Genomic DNA, 21247 nt, shown 5'->3' on the forward strand with positions numbered 1-21247 from the left:
AATGGCAACCCACTCCAGTGTTCTTGCCTGGAGAATCCCAGGGACGGGGGAGCCTGGTGGGCTGCCGTCCATGGGGTCACACAGAGTCGGACACGACTGAAGCGACTTAGCAGCAGCAGCATACCACAAAGGACTGCGTATACTAGATAGGGGTTATTTGGACTCACAAAGTTTAACAATGCCTTGATTGGGTAAAGTAGAATACCTATTTTTCTGGTATCTGATGCTTAAACAAGACTCCAAAAGATACTGGTGTTAATATGTGTTTTATGTCTATTCAAATGTGAATGTTCTTGTGGTTCAAATAGTGATTTAATAAGCCATTAGCACTACTTTTCTGCAGGTGTTTTAAAGAGACTGCTAGCAGCAGCAGTGTGTATGCTGTCATGATTTCTCTGCAAGAGGTGGGCTATGATGGCCATATAATTTTTATAGAATTAAGATATTCACAAAATCAAACTCTTTAGAACAGAAAGCATCATCACTACCTCTCTCTGTAATAATCAATAATGAGAAATTCTAGACAACAGGCTTAGAAATCATTACATCTCTAAAGATTTGGTGACGTTTTCTTCACCATATCAGAAATAAAGTCTGCAAACCTTCAGTTCAGTTCAGTTCAGTCGCCCCCTGCCCATCACCAACTCCCAGAGCTTGCTCAAACTCATGTCCATTGAGTCAGTGATGCCATTCAACCATTTCATCCTCTGTTATCCCCTTATCCTCCCACCTTCAATCTTTCCCAGCATCAGGGTCTTTTCAAATGAGTCAGTTCTTCACATCAGGTGGCCAAAGTATTGGAGTTTCAGCTTCAGTATCAGTTCTTCCAATGAATATTCAGGACTGATTACCTTTAGGATGGACTGGTTGGATCTCCTTGCTGTCCAAGGAACTCTCAATAGTATTCTCCAACACCACAGTTCAAAAGCATCAATTCTTTGGCACTCAGCTTGCTTTATAGTCCAACTCTTACATCCGTACATGACTACGGGAAAAACTATAGCTTTGACTTGGTGAACCTTTGTTGGCAAAGTGATGTCTCTGCTTTTTAATATGCTGTCTAGGTTGGTCATAACTTTTCTTCCAAGGTGTCTTTTAATTTCATGGCTGCAGTCACCATCTGCAGTGATTTTGGAGCCCCCCAAAAATGAAATCTGTCACTATTTCTACTGTTTCCCCATCTATTTGCCATGAAGTGATGGGACTAGATGCCATGATCTGCAAATGTTACATTTATTTTTTTTAAAAAAATGGCACATTTGTGCATTTTTTTTCTGCTAATAACAAGGGATTTTTGGTTCCTTGCAGCTATATACTCTTCTGCTCTTTATAAATTTACATTTTTTTTCTTAGTATCAACTTTAAAAATGGTAAACACTAAAAAAATTCTTACTTGTACTCTATTATAATGGCTTTCAACCTGTAAATCCTTTCTAATGAAGTTGTACTCATTTATCTCAGTCATTTCGGTTTTGTCTTCCCTGGTGGCTCAGATGGTAAAGAATCCACCTGAAATGCAGGAGACCTGAGTTCAATCCCTGGGTTGGGAAGATCCCCTGGAGAAGGGCACGGCAACCCACTCCAGTATTTCTGCCTGGAGAATCCCCATGAACAGAGGTACTGGCAGGCTACAGTCCATGGGGTCTCAAAGAGTCAGACTGACTGAATGACTAAGCACACACAGCACACGAATATGGTTCTTTTTTGTTGAATATTAAAAACTATGTTTAAAGACAAGCAACATATTTGAATTTAGGTATTTTTAAAATAAAGTGTTTTTTCTTCCAAAGTATCTTTACATTTTGTTAATAATTACACTTCATGGTAATGAAGTTGCTTTAAAATTGCTTCTTTGTCCTTTTAGTAATGTTACTTCTCATTATAATTATTGGTATTTCCTCTGAGCATTTATTAACATGAAAGATCTTTCATGCTTCCCTGTCATATTCACCTGATGATTTGAAGTCTCTGTGACAGTATACTTTGCAGTGAAATGGTGTTTAGGCCTTGTCACCAAGCCTTAGTAAGCTGGAGAAATAAGTTTGTGAGAATAAGTGTTGTGGGAAGACATTGAAGATTTCAGAGGACAGAGTAATGAACTAGAATATCTGCATTTTAAAATCATGTAAATAGAAATAGTGATTCAGTGAGAAAAAGAAAAAAAAGGACATTTTCATCAATTACTGAGGATATTATCTCCCTTCAATGCAGAAATTTTGTTTCACTTATATTAATCCGTTCCATTTCATGGTCCTAGGAACTATAATTTCTTGTTATATATTAAAAAAACTAGATCGAATATGTTACAATTTCCAACATTTAGAAAAAATTACCTGTCATTAAAAAAATATAGATGACAAATTTCTAAATGAGTGTTTATTTCCTCAATAAGTTAATTTGGTTTCATTACACATATTAAGAGCATAAAATAACAATACAAAATGTATAGTCAAAGTAACTATTTACAATTATTTAATCCTTCACATTGTTTTCTGCTTTTGGTCTATTTTAATCTATCATCTCAATTAGTTAATACAGTATTCTCTGAATCATATAGCTTGACCTTACTTAAAATATTAACATTTATTAACATTCCCCTATAGAGAAGTGGATGATAGGTCAAGAAGACTCACTATAAACAGGAAGTAAGGCTTTGAATCAGGTCCTTGGATCCCATATCCACTACATACCCAGAAGTTATGAAGTTGAACCGTGATTTTTGGATAATAAAAGCCCTTACCTTTTCTTTTTTTTCATTTCCAGTGTCATATCCAGCAGAAATCATGGAGAAGAGAAATACAACCTTAGACTTTATTCTCCTAGGAATCTTTAAGCACACAAGATCCCACCTCTTTCTATTTATGATGGTGCTGACAATGGCCATTGCTTCCTTGATGGCCAATGCCCTCATGCTTCTCTTGATTCTCCTGGACCCCCGACTCCACAGGCCCATGTACTTCCTACTGAGCCAACTCTCCCTCATGGACCTGATGTTGGTTTCCTCCATCGTGCCCAAAATGGCTGCTGACTACTTGACATGGAACAAATCCATCTCTCCTGCTGGCTGTGGGTTGCAGATTTTTGTCTCACTCACGCTTGGTGGTGCAGAGAGTTTCCTCCTAGCCACCATGTCCTATGACCGTTATGTAGCTGTTTGCCACCCATTGAGATACCCTGTACTCCTGAACTGGCGATTATGTATTCAAATGACTTTGGGCTCTTGGTTCCTGGGGGCAGCTGATGGGCTCATGCAAGCAGCCACTACACTGAGCTTCCCATTTTGCAGTGCTCATGAGATCGATCATTTCTTCTGTGAGGCCCCCATGTTGGTGCGTTTGGCTTGTGCTGACACATCAGTCTTTGAAAATGCCATGTACGCTTGCTGTGTATTAATGCTCCTAATTCCCTTTTCCTTCATTCTGACTTCCTATAGCCTTATTCTCTCTGCTGTTCTCCATTTGCGTTCTCAAGAAGCCTTCAAGAAGGCTTTTGCCACCTGTTCCTCCCATTTAGCTGTGGTGGCACTCTTTTATGGACCTGCCATTTTTATCTACATGAGACCCAAATCCTATAGGTCAGCTAACCATAATAAGGTTGTGTCAGCATTCTATACTATCTTTACTCCTGTGCTGAACCCCCTCATCTACAGTTGGAGGAACAGCGAGGTCAGAGAAGCCTTGAAAAGGTGGCTGGGAAAATGTACAGACTTCTAATGCCAGCAAACTTAGTCCCAGTATTTAATATTACCCATTGTCAAATTATTGAGGTTATTAGCATTTTAATCATATTATAGCTATCTCTTCTTTAGTAATGCTTGAAAAGAAAATTAAATTCAGGTATAATAGGGAGTTGTTAAGAATTGTCAGTCTACCGTGTGTGTGTGTGCATGCGCGCATGCACGTGCACACTCACTCAGTCCCTCAGTACAGTCTGACTCTTTGTGACCCCATAGACCGCAGCCTGCCAGGCTCCTCTGTCCATGGGATTTTATAAGCAAGAATACTGGCCCATATCAAGATATAATGTTTCTTGAGCTTTTACTATTTGCTATACCCATGCTAAGCAGCAAGAGTTCTGGAGTGGGTTGCCACTACCTTCTCCTGAGGATCGAATTCACCTCTCCTGCATCTCATGCACAGATAGGCAGATTCCCTTACCTCAGAAGCCTGAAATTATTTTGCATCCTATAACAACCATGTGATATAAGTATTTTGACTCCCATTTTCTAAATAAACAGGAAGTTAGAAAGTTAAATATTATCGCCAATAACAAACAGTGAAAATGTTAAAAATGGGACTGATATTTTACTTCTTTCTAGTAATTTATTCTTAATATTATGTTTTCTATGTCTTTGTTCTGTGCATTTCTAATAATTAAATATAGAGATCAAAGAAAGATAAGAACACTGCTATTTAGCTATAATTTAAAATGAAAGCCCATGGCACAGGAGAAAGTGTGTAATTGAAATGTTAAATTGTCACAATATTGTTTTTTATTTCTCTGCAGACTGTATTATTTGGTATTCGAAGGCAGTCTTTTCAATTCATGCAACTTTTCATTTAAGTAATCCATACCTTTCCCCAGGATCTAATTGTAACTGCAATGAATAATATGTTTTAATGCAAACCACAAATAAAATCTTATTTTTGAAACTGATTTTGTCCATAATATTTAAAGGGTATATTGATTTATGATGGACATGGGTCCATGGATATTACCTGAGATACATAAATATACTCAATCTTAATAAACCACCTGATGATAATGAGTTTTCAAATGTGAGTAAGAATTAGCTATTTCTTTTTTAAAAGTTATCACAGACACTTGATCTCTACAAATGTGCAGATCACTAGGGCTATTTCTTATACAAAATACAGGTCACTCCTTAAGGGTTGGGAAAGAGTACTATTTATTTGTTAAAGACACATTCTAGGCAGATACAACAGAACATTTGGTCATCAAAGTCAAACGCCCATCAGAAACTGCATAAATTGGCCTATGCAATCACAGATGACACCACTCTTATGGCAGAAAGCGAAGAAGAACTAAAGAGCCTCTTGATGAAAGCAAAAGAAGAGGGTGAAAAAGAGGCTTAAAATTCAACATTCAGAAAACTAAGATCATGGCATCTGGTCCCATCACTTCACAGCAAATGGATGAGGAAACAATGGAAACAGTGAGAGACTTTATTTTTTAGGCTCCAAAATCACTGCAGATGGTGACTGCAGTCATGAAATTAAAAGACCCTCGTTCCTTGGAAGAAAAGCTATGACCAACCTAGACAGCATATTAAAAAACAGAGACATTACTTTGCCAACAAAGGTCCATCTAGTCAAAGCTATGGTTTTTAAAGTAGTCATGTATGGATGTGAGAGTTGGACCATAAGAAGGCTGAGTGCAGAAGAATTCATGCTTTTGAACTGTGGTGCTGGAGAAGACCCTTGAGAGTCTCTCAGATTGGAAGGAGAGCAAACTGGCCAATCCTCAAGGGACTCAGTCCTGAATATTCACTGGAAGTCCTGACGTTGAAGCCGAAGCTCCAATACTTTGGCCATCTGATGCAAAGAGCCGACTCAGTGGAAAAGACCCTGACACTGGATAAGATTGAAGGCAGGAGGAAAAGGGGATGACAGAGGATGAGATGGTTGGATGGCATCACTGACTCAATGGACATGAGTTTAAGCAAGCTCCCAGAGATAGTGAAGCACAAAGAAGACTGCAGGCATGCTGCAGTCCATGCAGTTGCAAAGAGTCAGACACGACAGAGTGACTGAATAAAAGATCTGAACAAAATGTAGTTAAATATGAAATCAATAATTAAAAAAATAATTTCAAAATAGTTTTCAAAGTTATACAATGTGCACCTCTTTATTGTTTTGATTACTTTGGGGATTTCCTACTCTTAATTCTTTAATAAAATTTTCACAAAAAATTCCAAAAGTTGCACTGGTATGTTTTTCATATATGTCTAGAAATAAAGTAGTACCAGATAGAGGCAATATATCAAAAGTATGAATAATAAGAGAATGTTAATTGGAGAGTGAACTCCCAACCTGATCTCACTAAAAGAGATCAGTCCTGGGTGTTCTTTTGAAGGACTGATGCTAAAGCTGAAACTCCAATACATCATCATTAAGTCATTTATTTACAGTTGATATAGATTTTAATTAATTTTATTAAATACAAATTCACAAGTAAATTTTGATGAATTTTACATATGTTTATGCCAGTGTAACCACAATAAATATTAAGGTTTAGAATATTTCTAGTATCCTTGAAGTCTTCCTTTTGCTATCTTCCAGTCAATAACTCCAGAAATCCTTACTTAAAATATCAGTGTTAATTATGCCATATTTTGTTTCCTCAGTACTATGAACATTTATTTATAGTTTTATATTCCTATTAAATACTATGTTTTATTTATTGTGGAATATTAATATTATAACATTTATTAATTCATCTCGTGAATACTTGAATTGTTTCCAGTTTTGGGCTACTGTAAATTAAACTGCTGCAGACATTTCTGTATTACCAATTAATAAACTCAGCTTTCATTTCTGTTTAGACAACAGTGGAATTATTAGTTCATTAGTTATAATAATATTGATCAGTACTTGATAATGTTAAATTTTACTAAGATTTTTACGTGAACTTATATTCTATTGGCAAAGCTCACTTATAAACTGAGAATGCTGGTTGTTTTACATTATTGTAAGTCCTTTTAATTTTAGCCACTGAAATACTTAGTTTCCCATTGTAGTTTTTTAACATTTATTATTTATTTATTTGGCACTGGTTTGTGTGTCTGCCCTCTGATGCCTCTCGCAACACCTTCCATCTTACCTGGGTTTCTCTTACCTTGGACGTGGGGTATCAATTCACAGCTGGTCTAGAAAAGCGTGGCCGCTGCTCCTTACCTTGGACTAAGGGTATCTCCTCACAGTCACCGCTCCTGACCTTGAATGTGGAGTAGCTCCTCTCTGCCCTCCTGCGCCAGTGCAGCCACCTCTCCTTGGACATGGGGTTGCTCCTCTTGGCCAGGCTTCAGCAATATATGAACTTCCAGATGTTCAAGCTGGTTTCAGAAAAGGCAGAGGAACCAGAGATCAAATTGCCAACATCCACTGGATCATCTAAAAAGCAAGAGAGTTCCAGATAAACATCTATTCCTGCTTTATTGATTATGCCAAAGCCTTTGGCTGTGTGGATCACAATAAACTGTGGAAAATTCTGGAAGAGATGGGAATACCAGACCACCTGACCTGCCTCTTGAGAAACCTATATGCAGGTCAGGAAGCAACAGTTAGAACTGGACATGGAACAACAGACTGGTTCCAAATAGGAAAAGGAGTATGTCAAGGCTGTATATTGTCACCCTGCTTATTTAACTTCTATGCAGAGTACATCATGAGAAATGCTGGGCTGGAACAAGCACAAACTGGAATCAAGATTGCAGAGAGAAATATCAATAAGCTCAGATAAGCAGATGACACCACCCTTATGGCAGAAAGTGAAGAGGAACTAAAAAGCCTCTTGATGAAAGTGAAAGAGGAGAGTGAAAAATTTGGCTTAAAGCTCAACATTCAGAAAACGAAGACCATGGCATCTGGTCCCATCACTTCATGGGAAATAAATGGGGAAACAGTGGAAACAATGTCAGACTTTATTTTGGGGGGCTCCAAAATCATTGCAAATGGTGACTGCAGCCATGAAATTAAAAGACACTTACTCCTTGAAGAAAAGCTATGACCAACCTAGATAGCATATTAAAAAGCAGAGACATTATTTTGCCAACCAAGGTCCGTCTAGTCAAGGCTATGGTTTTTCCAGTGGTCATGTATGGATGTGAGAGTTGGACTGTGAAGAAGGCTGAGTGCTGAAGAATTGATGCTTTTGAACTGTGGTGTTGGAGAAGACTCTTGAGAGTCCCTTGGACTGCAAGGAGATCCAGCCAGTCCATTCTGAAGGAGATCAGCCCTGGGATTTCTTTGGAAGGACTGATGCTAAAGCTGAAACTCCAATACTTTGGCCACCTCATGCGAAGAGTTGACTCACTGGAAAAGACTCTGATGCTGGGAGGGATTGGGGGCAGGAGGAGAAGGGGATGACAGAGGATGGGATGGCTGGATGGCATCACCGACTAGATGGACATGAGTTTGGGTGAACTCTGGGAGTTGGTGATGGACAGGGAGGCTGGCATGCTGTGATTTATAGGGTCGCAAAGAGTCAGACACAACTGAGCGACTGGACTTGGCACTGGGTCTTAGTTGCCTCATTTCATTGTAATGAGCAAGCTCTCTAGCTGTGGTTGTTGTTCAGTCTCTCAGTCCTGTCTAACTCTCTGACCCCATGGACTGCAGAATGCCAGGCTTGCCTGTCCCTCACTATCTCTCAGAGCTTGCTTAAACTCGTGTCCATTGAGTCAGTGATGCCATCTGACCATCTCATTCTCTGTTGTCCCCTTCTCCTCCTGCCTTCAAACTTTCCCAGAGTCAGGGTCTTTTTCAAATGAGTCGGCTCTTTGCGTTAGGTGGCCAAAGAATTGGAACTTCACCTTCAGCATTTGTCCATCCAGTGATATTCAGGATTGATTTCCTTTAGGATTGACTGGGTTGGTCTCCTTGCAATCCAAGAGATTTTCTCTTTTTTTTTTTAAGTATATGTGTAATTTATTTATTGAAGTATAGTTGATTTACACTGTTCCATGTGTACAGCAAAGTGATTCAGTTATACATATATATATATTATTTTCAGATTTTTCCTATTATATGTTATTATAGATATTGAATATAGTTCTCTGTGCTATTCAATGGGTCCTTAGTTTTTTATGTATTTTAAGAGATTCCCAAGAGTCTTCTCTAACACCACAGTGTGAAAGTGTCAGTTCTTCAATGATAAGCCACTGTTATGGTTCAACTCTCACATCCATACATGACTACTGAAAAAATCATAGCTTTGACTAGACGGACATTTGTCTGCAAAGTATGTCCATATTATGTAATACTTTGCCTAGGATTGTCATAGCTTTTCTTCCAAGGAGCAAGCATCTTTTAATTTCATAGCTGCACTCATCATTTGCAGTGATTTTGGAGCTCAAGAAAATAAAGTTGACACTTTATTATCTGTCGCTGTTTCCATTGTTTCCCCATCTATATGCCATTTAGTGATGGGACCAGATGCCATGATCTTAGTTTTTTGAATGTTGAATTTTAAGTAAGCTTTTTTCACTCTCCTTTTTCACCTTTATCAAGAGGCTCTTAGTTCTTCTTCGCTTTCCGCCATAAGGGTGGTGTCATCAGTGTATCTGAGGTTACTAATATTTCTCCCAGCAATTTTGATTCCAGTTTGTGTTGCATCCAGCCCAGAATTTTGCACAATGTACTCTACATATATGTTGAGTTCCGCTCAACAAACCAGAGTTTCCCAAAAACGCGATATGGCAAAAGAATGAGAAAGACACAAGAATTGAAAGCGAGGATTAGGTAACCAACACTGCTCTGAGGTGAAGGTGCCCAACTGATCAAATCAGCTTTATTATATGTTTTCAGGCAGGGGAGTACGCCCAAGGGAGACATGCTCTTAGAAGCATATGGAACCATATGGCTATTAAAGATAAGCTGGGAAAGTAACATAAAGATTAGCTAAGAAAGATTTACTTTCAACGAATGATTTAGGTTGCTGTCTAAATAACAAAGCTCCAGGTATGAAAAACATTTGACTCAGAGACGTCAGGTCATGGAACAGTCTGATGATGGCTTTCCACCTCCAGGCACACATCCTGCTTTCAAGAGGATGTGAACAGTTTTTCTGTTCCCTCTGGACTTATCCAAGAGTCATATGTCTTGAGGTATCTGGTCAGCAAGATTGATAATGCTTTCACATGCCTTTCATGGAGTCTGCTTTTTCTCTGTTGTACTTGCTTCCTATACATAGAAGTTAAATAAGCAAGTTATATAGCTTGATGTACTCCTTTCCCAATTTGGAACCAATTTGTCATTCTATGTCCAGTTCTAACTGTTGCTTCTTGACCTGAATATGGATTTTTCAGGAGGCAGGTAACGTGGTCTGTTATTCCCATATCTTGAAGAATTTCACACAGTTTGTTGTGATCTACACAGTCAAAGGCTTTAGCATAATCAATAAAGCAAAAGTACATGTTTTTCTGGTATTCTCTTGCTTTTTTTTTTTAACTTTACAATATTGTATTGGTTTTGCCATATATCAAAATGAATCCACCACAGGTATACATGTGTTCCCCATCCTGAACCCTCCTCCCTCCTCCCTCCCCAGACCATCCCTCTGGGTCGTCCCAGTGCACCAGCCCCAAGCATCCACTATCGTGCATTGAACCTGGACTGGCGACTCGTTTCATATATGATATTATACATGTTTCAATGTCATTCTCTCAAATCGTCCCAGCCTCTCCCTCTCCCACAGAGTCCAAAAGACTGTTCTATACATCAGTGTCTCTTTTGCTGTCTCGTATACAGGGTTATTGTTACCATCTTTCTAAATTCCATATATATGCATTAGTATACTGTATTGGTGTTTTTCTTTCAGGCTTACTTCACTCTGTATAATAGGCTCCAGTTTCATCCACCTCATTAGAACTGATTCAAATGTATTCTTTTTAATGGCTGAGTATTACTCAGCCATCTCTTGCTTTTTTGATGATCAAACTGATGTTCACAATTTACCTCTGGTCCCTCTGCTTTTTCTAAATTCAGCTTGAACACCTGGAATTTCATAGTTCACAGTTTCACCTGGAATTTCACAGGACAATTTTGGGCATTACTTTGCTAGTGTGTGAGATGAGTTCAATCGTGCAGTCATTTGAACATTCTTTAGCATTGTCTTTCTTTGGGGTTGGAATGAAAACTGACCTTTACCAGTCTTTTAGCCACAGCTGAGTTTTCCAAATTTGCTAGCATACTGAGGGCAGCACTTTCACAGGATCATCTTTTAGGTGAAATAGCTGAACTGGAAATAGTTTTTAGGTGAAACAGCTTTTAGGTGAAATAGTTCATCTTTAAGGTGAAATAGCTCACCATCCAAGTGAAATAGCTCACCTGGAATTCCATCACTTCCACTAGCTTTGTTCTTAGTGGTGCTTCTTAAAGTCCACTTGACTTTGCATTCCAGGATGTATGGCTCTAGGTGAGTGATCACACCATCATGCTTATCTGGGTCATGAAGATCTTTTTTGTACAGTTATTCTGTGTATTCTTGCCACCTCTTCTTAATATCTTCTGCTTCTGTTAGATTAATACCATTTCTGTCCTTATTGTGCCCATCTTTGCCTGAAATGTTCAGTTAGTATCTACTTTTCTTGAAGAGATCGCTAGCCTTTCCCATTCTATTATTTTCCTCTATTTCTTTGCATTGACCACTGAGGAAGGTTTCTTATATCTCTATTCTTTGGAACTCTGCACTCAAATGGGTATATCTTTCCTTTTCTCCTTTGTCTTTCACTTCTCTTCTTTTCCCAGTATTTTTAAGGCCTCCTCAGACAACCATTTTGCCTTTTGGCATTTATTTTTCTTGGGGATGACTTTGATCACTTCCTCCTGTACAATGTCACAAACCTCCACCCATAGTTCTTCAGGCACTCTATCTATCAGATCTAGTCCTTTAAATCTATCTTTCACTTCTACCGTATAATCATTAGGGATTTGATTTAGGTCATACCTGAATGGTCTAGTGGTTTTCCCTACTTTCTTCAATTTAATTCTGAATTTTGCAATAAAGAGTTGATGATCTGAACCACAGTCAGCTCCTGGTCTTGTTTTTGCTGAATGTATAGAGCTTCTCCATCTTTGGCTGCAAAGAATATAATCAATCTGATTTTGGTATTGACCATCTGGCAATGTCCATGTGTAGAGTCTTCTCTTGCATTGTTGGAAGAGGGTGTTTGCTATTATCAGTGTGTTCTCTAGGCAAAACTCCATTAGCCTTTGCCCTGCTTCATTCTGTACTCCAAGACCAAACTTGCCTGTCACTCCAGGTATCTCTTGGCTTCCTACTTTTGCATTCCAGTCCGATGAAAAGGACATCGTTTGGGGGTTAGTTCATAGAACCATTCAAAGTCAACTTCTTCAGCATTACTTGTTGCCTCATAGACTTGAATTACTGTGATAATGAAAGACTTGCCTTGGAAATGAACAGAGATCATTCTTTCACTTTTTAAATTGCACCCAAGTACTGCATTTCTGACTCTTGTGTTGACTATGAGGGCTACTCCATTTCTTCTAAGGGATTCTTGCCCACAGTAGTAGATATAATGGTCATCTGAATTAAATTCACTTGTTCCAGTCCATTTTATTTCACCGGTTCCTAAAATGTCAACATTCACTCTTGCCATCTCCTGTTTGATAACTTCTAATTTACCTTGATTCATGGACCTACCTAACACTCCAGGTTCCTATGCAATATTGTTCTTTACAGCATCGGACTTTACTTGCATCACCAGTCACATTCACAACTGTGCATTGTTTACACTTTGGCTCTCTCTCTTCAGTCTTTCTGGAGTTATTTCTCCAGTCTTCTCCAGGAGCCTTTTGGGCAGCTATCACCTGGGAAGTGCATCTTTCAGTGCCATATATTTTTTCCTTTTCATATTGTTCATGGGGTTCTCAAGGCAAGAATGGGGTCACAGTTACCTCTGGGCAGATGTATATGTAGTAAACAGACTCTGTTCTGTTTCATGGTAGTGCTGTTGCTTTGACTCTGTAATGTGCATAACTGCAAGCTAGAGACCCAGAACAAACAAAACAGCTGACTGAGTTCCCTAACCAGTAAGGTCACTAGCTTCACTTTGTAAATGAGCAGAGTCGCTGGTTGGGGTCTCTGTTCAGACTCTACTACTGACAGAAATGCAGTCTTCCAATATTAGAATGCTTCTTTCTCTAAACCTTCCACTTTCCTTCTCTATCTGATCCTTAATGTCACAGCCCTGCAGATTTCCCAGTAACTTATGAGGCAAGACCTACACGGGCCTCTTGGTAAGTGTCCCACAACTCTGGGGATAGTAGATGTCAACTTTGGGTTCTCTTTTTCCTAGTGGGGAAATTATATGCCCAGAAGAACCACCAGGCTATGCTGTGCTTCTCTGGGAGAAAGCCAGAATATTCATAGTGAAAGTGTCTTTTCTTTAAAAAAACAAATATCTGTACTTGTGATGGGTCTGTTAAGATTTTCTATTTCTTCCTGGTCCAGTTTTGGAAAGTTGTACTTTTCTAAGAATTTGTCCATTTCTTCCACGTTGTCCATTTTATTGGCATATAATTGCTGATAGTAGTCTCTTATGATCCTTTGTATTTCTGTGTTGTCTGTTGTGATCTCTCCATTTTCATTTCTAATTTTATTAATTTGATTTTTCTCCCTTTTTTTCTTGATGAGTCTGGCTAATGGTTTGTCAATTTTGTTTATCCTTTCAAAGAACCCGCTTTTGGCTTTGTTGATTTTTGCTATGGTCTTTTTTGTTTCTTTTGCATTTATTTCTGCCCTAATTTTTAAGATTTCTTTCCTTCTACTAACCCTGGGGTTCTTCATTTCTTCCTTTTCTAGTTGCTTTAGGTGTCAGCTCAATTCCAGAAAAATAAATGACCCAATCAAAAAATGGGCCAAAGAGCTAAATAGACATTTCTCCAAAGAAGACATATAGATGGCTAACAAACACATGAAAAGATGCTCAACATCACTCATTATCAGAGAAATGCAAATCAAAACCACTATGAGGTACCATTTCATGCCAATCAGAATGGCTGCTATCCAAAATTCTACAAGCAATAAATGCTGGAGAGGGTGTGGAGAAAAGGGAACCCTCTTACACTGTTGGTGGGAATGCAAACTAGTACAGCCACTATGGAGAACAGTGTGGAGATTCCTTAAAAAACTGGAAATAGAACTGCCTTACGATCCAGCAATCCCACTGCTGGGCGTACACACTGAGGAAACCAGAATTGAAAGAGACACGTGTACCCCAATGTTCATCACAGCACTGTTTATAATAGCCAGGACATGGAAGCAACCTAGATGTCCATCAGCAGATGAATGGATAAGAAAGCAGTGGTACATATACACAATGGAGTATTACTCAGCCATTAAAAAGAATGCATTTGAATCAGTTCTAATGAGGCGGATGAAACTGGAGCCTATTATACAGAGTGAAGTAAGCCAGAAAGAAAAACACCAATACAGTATACTAACACATATATATGGAATTTAGAAAGATGGTAACAATAACCCTGTATACGAGACAGCAAAAGAGACACTGATATATAGAACAGTCTTTTGGACCCTGTGGGGGAGGGAGAGGGTGGGATGATTTGGGAGAATGGCATTGAAACATGTGTAATATCATATATGAAACAAGTCGCCAGTCCAGGTTCGATGCACGATACTGGATGCTTGGGGCTGGTGCACTGGGACGACCCAGAGGGATGGTCTGGGGAGGGAGGAGGGAGGAGGGTTCAGGATGGGGAACACATGTATACCTGTGGTGGATTCATTTTGATATATGGCAAAACCAATACAATATTGTAAAGTTATAAAATAAAATAAAAAATAAAAAACAAATAAACACAACATTTTAATAAGGTCATTCTCTGATCCAAGGGATATATTCAGCTCACCCTCAGGTTCTAGGATTTTCACAAAGTATTTGTCTTGGTTTTGTTTTGTCTTTTTTTTTGTTTTTTTTTTGCTTTTCTTACTACAGTACTGCATTGGTGTAGTCTATAGTTTTGAGACTTCATTTTTGGATTCAGGATATTATGCTGAACAATAAAGAAAAACTATCAAAACCTAGCACCAAAAATTTATTTATTTTTGTTTCTGAGTGGCATTATATTTTGGATATACCTGAGTTGTTTATGGAGAAGGCAATGGTAACCCACTCCAGTACTCTTGCCTGGAAAATCCCATGGACGGAGGAGCCTGGTAGGCTGCAATCCATGGAGTCGCTAAGAGTAGGACATGACTGAGAGACTTCACTTTCACTTTTCACTTTCATGCATTGGAGAAGGAAATGGCAACCCACTCCACTGTTCTTGCCTGGAGAATCCCAGGGACAGGGGAGCCTGGTGGACTGTCCTCTATAGGGTCACACAGAGTCAAACATGACTGAAGTGACTTAGCAGCAGCAGCGGCAGAGTTGTTTCTATGTAAGCAAATAAACATTACTGAATAGCATGATAACAACTTCATCATCATCACTACAACATAAAATATTTATTTAGTTTAACTTCTAATGTCTATAGGGCCATACTACTTGTCACTTTACTGTTTTTATTTTATTTTTAGTTTTAGTTTCTGATTATTTCACTAATTTCTTTCTCTCCCACTCCTGCCTCTGTTAACTATGAATCTATTCTCTCTATCAGTTTGTTTTGTTGTTGTATTTTCTTTAACAGATTTCACCTATAAGAGAGATCATCTGAATTTCTCTTTCTCTGGCTGACTTATTATTTAGCATAATGCTCTTGAGGTCCATTTCAGTTGTTGGAAATGTCACAATCTCTTCATCCATTCATCCACTGATAATTATTTACTTTATTTCTATATCTTGGCTACTGTAAATAGGTACTGCAGTGAACATAGGAGCACATATATCTTTTTGAGTGTTTACATTTTCTTCAGATAAATACCCAGAAGTAGAATTGCTGGGCAAATGATAATTCTAATTTTACACTTTAGTAATCTTTATAATGGCTATACCAGTGTACACTCTCACCATCAATGAACAAGGATTTCTTTTTTTTTTTTTTTTCCTTTTCCTTGCCAACAGTGTTGCTTCTTGTCTTTCTAGCAATAGCTATTTTAACAGGTGCAAGGTGATACTTCATTATATTTTGACTTTCAATTCCATAATGATTCATGATGTTAAGCATCTTTCTCATGTCCCTTTGGGAATCTGTGTGCCTTCTTTGGAAAGATATCTATTCAGACTTGCCAAGTTTTTAACTGGACTTATAAAAATTGAGTTGTATGGGTTTTTATATATTTAAATATTAACTCCTTATCAGATATACAGTTTGCAAACATGTTCTTTCATTCAATAGGTTGCCTTCTCTTTCTGTTGAAGAGTTTTTGGCTGTGCAGAAGTTTCTTAGTTTGATCTAGTCCCACTTGTTTGTTTTGCTTTTGCTACCTTTGCTTTTGGTGTCAGATCCAAAAAGTCATCACCAAGACTTCTATCAAGGAACTTATCACATATATTTTCTTCTAGGAGTTTGATGGTTTCATGCTTGTTTTTAATTTTGACTTAACTTTTGTGTGATGTATGGTAATGGTCTACTTTTACTCTGCATGTGGCTGTCAGATTTTCCAACACCGTTTATTAAAGAGAATGTCCTTTAGTTATTTAGGGTCTTTGTGATTTCATACAAATTTTAATATTTTTCTGTTTCTGTAAAGAAGACTGAAATGTTGAATGTATTGAATTTATAGATTGTTTTAGGTGGTGGGGACATTTTAACAATATTTATTCCTTCAGTACATGAGTACAAAACATCTTTCTGCTTATTTCTCTTTTTTAATTATTTTTATTAGTATCGTGTATTTTTCATTATACAGATCTTACAACTCCTTGGTTAAATTTATTCTTGGGTAATTTATTCTTTTGATGCAATTGCCAAAAGAATTCCTTTCTTAAATTCTTCTTTTGATAGTTTGTTATTAGGATATTAAAATGAAATATATATTATCTTTGTATCCTGCAACTTTACACCATTTGTTTATTCACAATCTCATGTTTTGGTGAAATCTCCAACTTTTTGTAGATGTATAGTTATTTTATCTGCAAATACTGACAGTTTTACTTCTCTCTTTCCAATTCAGATATATTTTATTTCTTTTTTGTATAATTTCCCTGGCTATATTAAACATAAGTGACAAGAGTGGGCAACTTCTCTTTTTCCTGATGTTAGAGAAAAGGTTTTCAACTTTTCACCATGGTGTATGAAGTTAGCTGTGGGCTTGTCATATATAACCTTTATTATGTTGAAATACATTATTGCTATATGCATTTTACTGACAGCTTTTATTATTAAAAAAAAAGTTGTGAATGTATTCCAATGTTGGTTTTGATGTTATTGAGATGATTATATGATTTTTTCCATTATTTCATTCATGGAGAATGATTTTTGAATTTTGACAGTCCTATTTCCTCACAGTGCATGATCCTTTCAGTATATTGTTTGATACAGTATTTACTAATATCTTGAGAATTTTTGAATTTTTGTTAATCAGGGATAATAGCCTATTTTTTTTTCTCATAGCATTCTTAATATGGTGTTGGTTAGCAGTGTAATTTTAGCCTCATATAATGTATATAAAAGAAATTTTGCCTCTTCACCTCTTTCATTTATTTTTAAAATAGCTTGAGAAGAATTATGATTTATTCTTTCTTGAATATTTGGTAGAATTCACCAGTGAAGCTATCAGATCCTGAACTTTTATTTGTGGAGAGGTTGTTGTTTACTGATTTAATGTCCTTTCTAGTAATCAACCTGTTCAGATATTTTTACTTCTTCATAATTCAATTTTGGTAAGCATTTATTTCTATAAATTTATTCATTTCTTCTACCTTGTCAAATTTGTTGTTATATAATTGTTCATAATGGTCTTTTATGACCCTTTGTTTCCAGGGTATCATTTATAATATTTCCTTTACATTTCTGATTTTGTTTATTTAAGACTTCTATACTTTTTTCCTGCTGAGTCTAATTAAAGACTGACCAATTCTGTTTATCTTTCCAAAGAACTAATTATTAGCTTTATTGATCTTTTGTATGGTCTTTTCAGTCTCTATTTCACTTATTTTTGCTCTAATATTTGTGATTTCCTCCCTTCTACTAACTTTGAGCTTCATTTTTTTTTCCCTCATCTTTTAGCGTTTTTTAGGTATAAAGTTAGGTTGCTTATTTGAGTCTTATTTTTTAAGGAAGTCATTTATCTCTGTGAAGTTCTCCTTTAAAACTACTTTTCCTGAGTTCCATGAATTTTGATATGCTATATTTCTAAGTTCATTTCTTTCAATGTATTTTAATTGAGTTCCTATTCCTTTTTAACTGACTTTTGTGTTTTAGTCTATTGTTTGTGTGTGCTTAGTTACTTAGTTGTGTCCGACTCTTTGCGACCCCATGGACTGTAGCTTGCCAGGCTCCTCTGTCCATAGGGGTTCTCCAGGCAAGAATACTGGAGTGGGTTGCCATGCCTTTCTCCAGGGGATCTTTTCAACCTGGAATTGAACCCAGGTCTCCCGCAATGCAGGCAGATTCTTTACTGTCTGAGCCACCAGAGAAGACCTTTCTATTGTTTAATATCCACATATTTGTAAAACCTCCAATTTTCTTTGTTTAATTGATTTCTAATTTTATATGACTATAGTCCAAAAAGATGTTTGATACAATTTAAATCTTAATTTATTAAAATTTGTTTTGTTGACTAACATATTTTGTCCTTGATATTTTCATGCACACTTGAGAAGAATGTGCATTTTTTTGCTTTTGGACGGAATGTCCTGTATACATCTGTTTAAAATATTAATACTCTTATTTTAAGGTACAAACTAAAATATTAAGGAAAGTAGAATATTTATCACTTTTTTTGTAAGTAAGAACATTAGTAATGAGGAGTTCAACAATCCTTCAGTTATTTCTTTTTGTGCATTGTAAAAAATTATCAAACATCAGCTATTTTATATTTTACATCCATTCCAATATATTTTAATGTTTTCAAGCACATTGGCACATTGGTGTAAAGACTACAATTTGTAGGTTCTGTATCCATATTCCACATCTAATTAGTAAAATCTCTCTGTTTGCAAAATAGAAATGTACCAGTATGAAAAAAATAAAATTATATATGCTTTTTCTTCCTTTCAGGTAGAAAAAAACCATCAGCTGAATCTCCGGCATGTTTGAAAAGGCATTATATAACTTATCAATCTTTCTACCTCTCCTGATTTTTATGTGAAATAAATGAATGAGGTCTGTGACTGCAGAAACATGTTGAAAAATCAGAAAACAGACAATAGAATTGCACACTCATGCCTGGCATCTATGAGCCACTAAATCTGTGCTATCAAAGTATTAAATTATATTGCACTGGTACTGTTAGATGTAGCCATTAATTGGTTCACATGATTTTCCCTCTAGAGCACATGGTTATCAAATTTTAAGTAGTAACAAATGTATTTATTGATACATTAATACTTTGCTTATATGTATTGCCTTGATGCTATGCCTACACCAAAACTAAGAGCCAAACTGTCAAATAATTAGATTTATTAGGACAGAATTTGTCAGTCTTCCAAAAAGCAACTTTATGTGTAAATTTGAAGCTAAATAAAGTAAGAATAATTTACCTTTACTTAGCCATTTGATAAATATATTTATATTTCATCACTTTCCTCCAAATCTACCAGAATACTAGAATGCTTAACAACATTGATAAATATCTACAGTTAATCATTACAAAAAAACAGAATTTTTAATATTGTCAGAAATTTTGACAATCAACTCTTAGATTTTGAAACCTGTTCAAGTAAACCTATATATTCAGAGGGGAGATCAGCCCAGTTCAGTCACTCAGTCGTGTCCGACTCTTTGCGACCCCATGAATAGCAGCACACCAGGCCTCCCTGTCCATCACCAACTCCCAGAGTTCACTCAGACTCACTCCAGAGAGTCAGTGATGCCATCCAGTCATCTCATCCTCTGTCAATCCTTTCTCCTCCTGCCTCCAATCCCTCCCAGCATAAGAGTTTTTTCCAATGAGTCAACTCTTTGCAAGAGGTGGCCAAAGTACTGGAGTTTCAGCTTTAGCATCATTTCTTCCAAAGAAATCCCAGGGTTGATCTCCTTCAGAATGCACTGGTTGGATCTCCTTGCAGTCCAAGGGACTCTCAAGAGTCTTCTCCAACACCACAGATCAAATGCATCAATTCTTCAGCGCTCAGCTTTCTTCACAGTCCAACTCTCACATCCATACATGACCACAGGAAAAACCATAGCCTTGACTAGACGAACCTTCATTGGCAAAGTAACGTCTCTGCTTTTGAATATGCTATCTAGGTTGGTCATAACTTTCCTTCCAAGGAGTAAGCGGCTTTTAATTTCATGGCTGCAGTCACCATCTGTAGTGATTTTGCAGCCCAGAAAAATAAAGTCTGACACTGTTTCCACTGTTTCCCCATCTACTTGTCATGAAGTGATGGGACCAGATGCCATAATCTTCGTTTTCTGAATGTTGAGCTTTAAGCCAACTTTTTCACTCTCCACTTTCACTTTCATCAAGAGGCTTTTTAGTTCCTCTTCATTTTCTGCCATAAGGGTGGTGTCATCTGCATATCTCAGGTTACTGATATTTCTCCCAGCAATCTTGATTCCAGCTTGTGTTTCTTCCAGCCCAGCGTTTCTCATGATGTACTCTGCATAGAAGTTAAATAAACAGGGTGACAATATACAGCCTTGATGTACTCCTTTTCCTATTTGGAACCAGTCTGTTGTTAATTGACAAATATATGAGATACACTGGCTATGTTATATCAAACCTGATCATAAAATAACTGGTGTATATTCATTATACTTGAACTGCATACATGGAATATCAAATATAGGTAAAAATTATTTTTGCTGTAAAAATGAAAGAAGTCTCCAAAACCAGTAACAAATCGCATGTACCAAATACAGCTCATTGTTAAGCTTATGGTGAAGGGTACACCCTGATGTCAAAGGTGTGTGTGTGAAATGTGTGTGTCTTTGTGTAATTTTACTCAGCTTCAATTCAGCTTTTGAAAATAAATGGCTTGAAATGGAAGTCACCTAATCTTGATGCGTTCCTCCCTTAGTTAAGAGAAGTCTAAGGTGAACAACCTTGTGGAATAGTGGTAGATGCACAACAACATCAGTTTCGCTAACATTGTTTCCCTCTCTACTCTGCTATCTCTTGCATTTAGCTTTCAACTTATAATTGTTGCATGGTAAAAAAGAAAAAAAAAAAATGTCCACTACAGCTTCTACCATTATTTCAACATTCTGTATCAGTGCAAATTAGAAAGTGGCAGACAAAATTGCCTATGTTAATCTTCCCCCATCTAAAAAAAATGTTTTAAAAAATAAATAAATAAATAAATGTTTTATGTACAATCCAGACACTGTATAAGTAGGGTAAGTCAAATTCACCTGTAAATTAATTTTACCAAATCTCCCCATGATATGGTAACTGATAGCCTATATATTGT

The 21247-nt window shown here is 37.0% G+C and overlaps 1 protein-coding gene across 1 annotated transcript; it reads left to right on the forward strand.

Annotated features, from left to right (window-relative positions):
• The first annotated feature begins 2783 nt into the window (after nucleotides 1–2783).
• On the forward strand, nucleotides 2784–3728 carry LOC147369222 (olfactory receptor 2T12-like). Its single transcript, XM_086411148.1, is given in 1 exon segment — nucleotides 2784–3728. A coding segment is annotated over 1 exon segment (945 nt).
• The last annotated feature ends 17519 nt before the right edge of the window (nucleotides 3729–21247 follow it).

This window comes from Bos grunniens, chromosome 7 (assembly GCF_055505025.1).
Source record: "Bos grunniens cultivar Pamir isolate PY7600 chromosome 7, Bosgru_T2T1.0, whole genome shotgun sequence".
In the NCBI taxonomy this organism is placed as follows: Eukaryota; Metazoa; Chordata; class Mammalia; order Artiodactyla; family Bovidae; genus Bos; species Bos grunniens.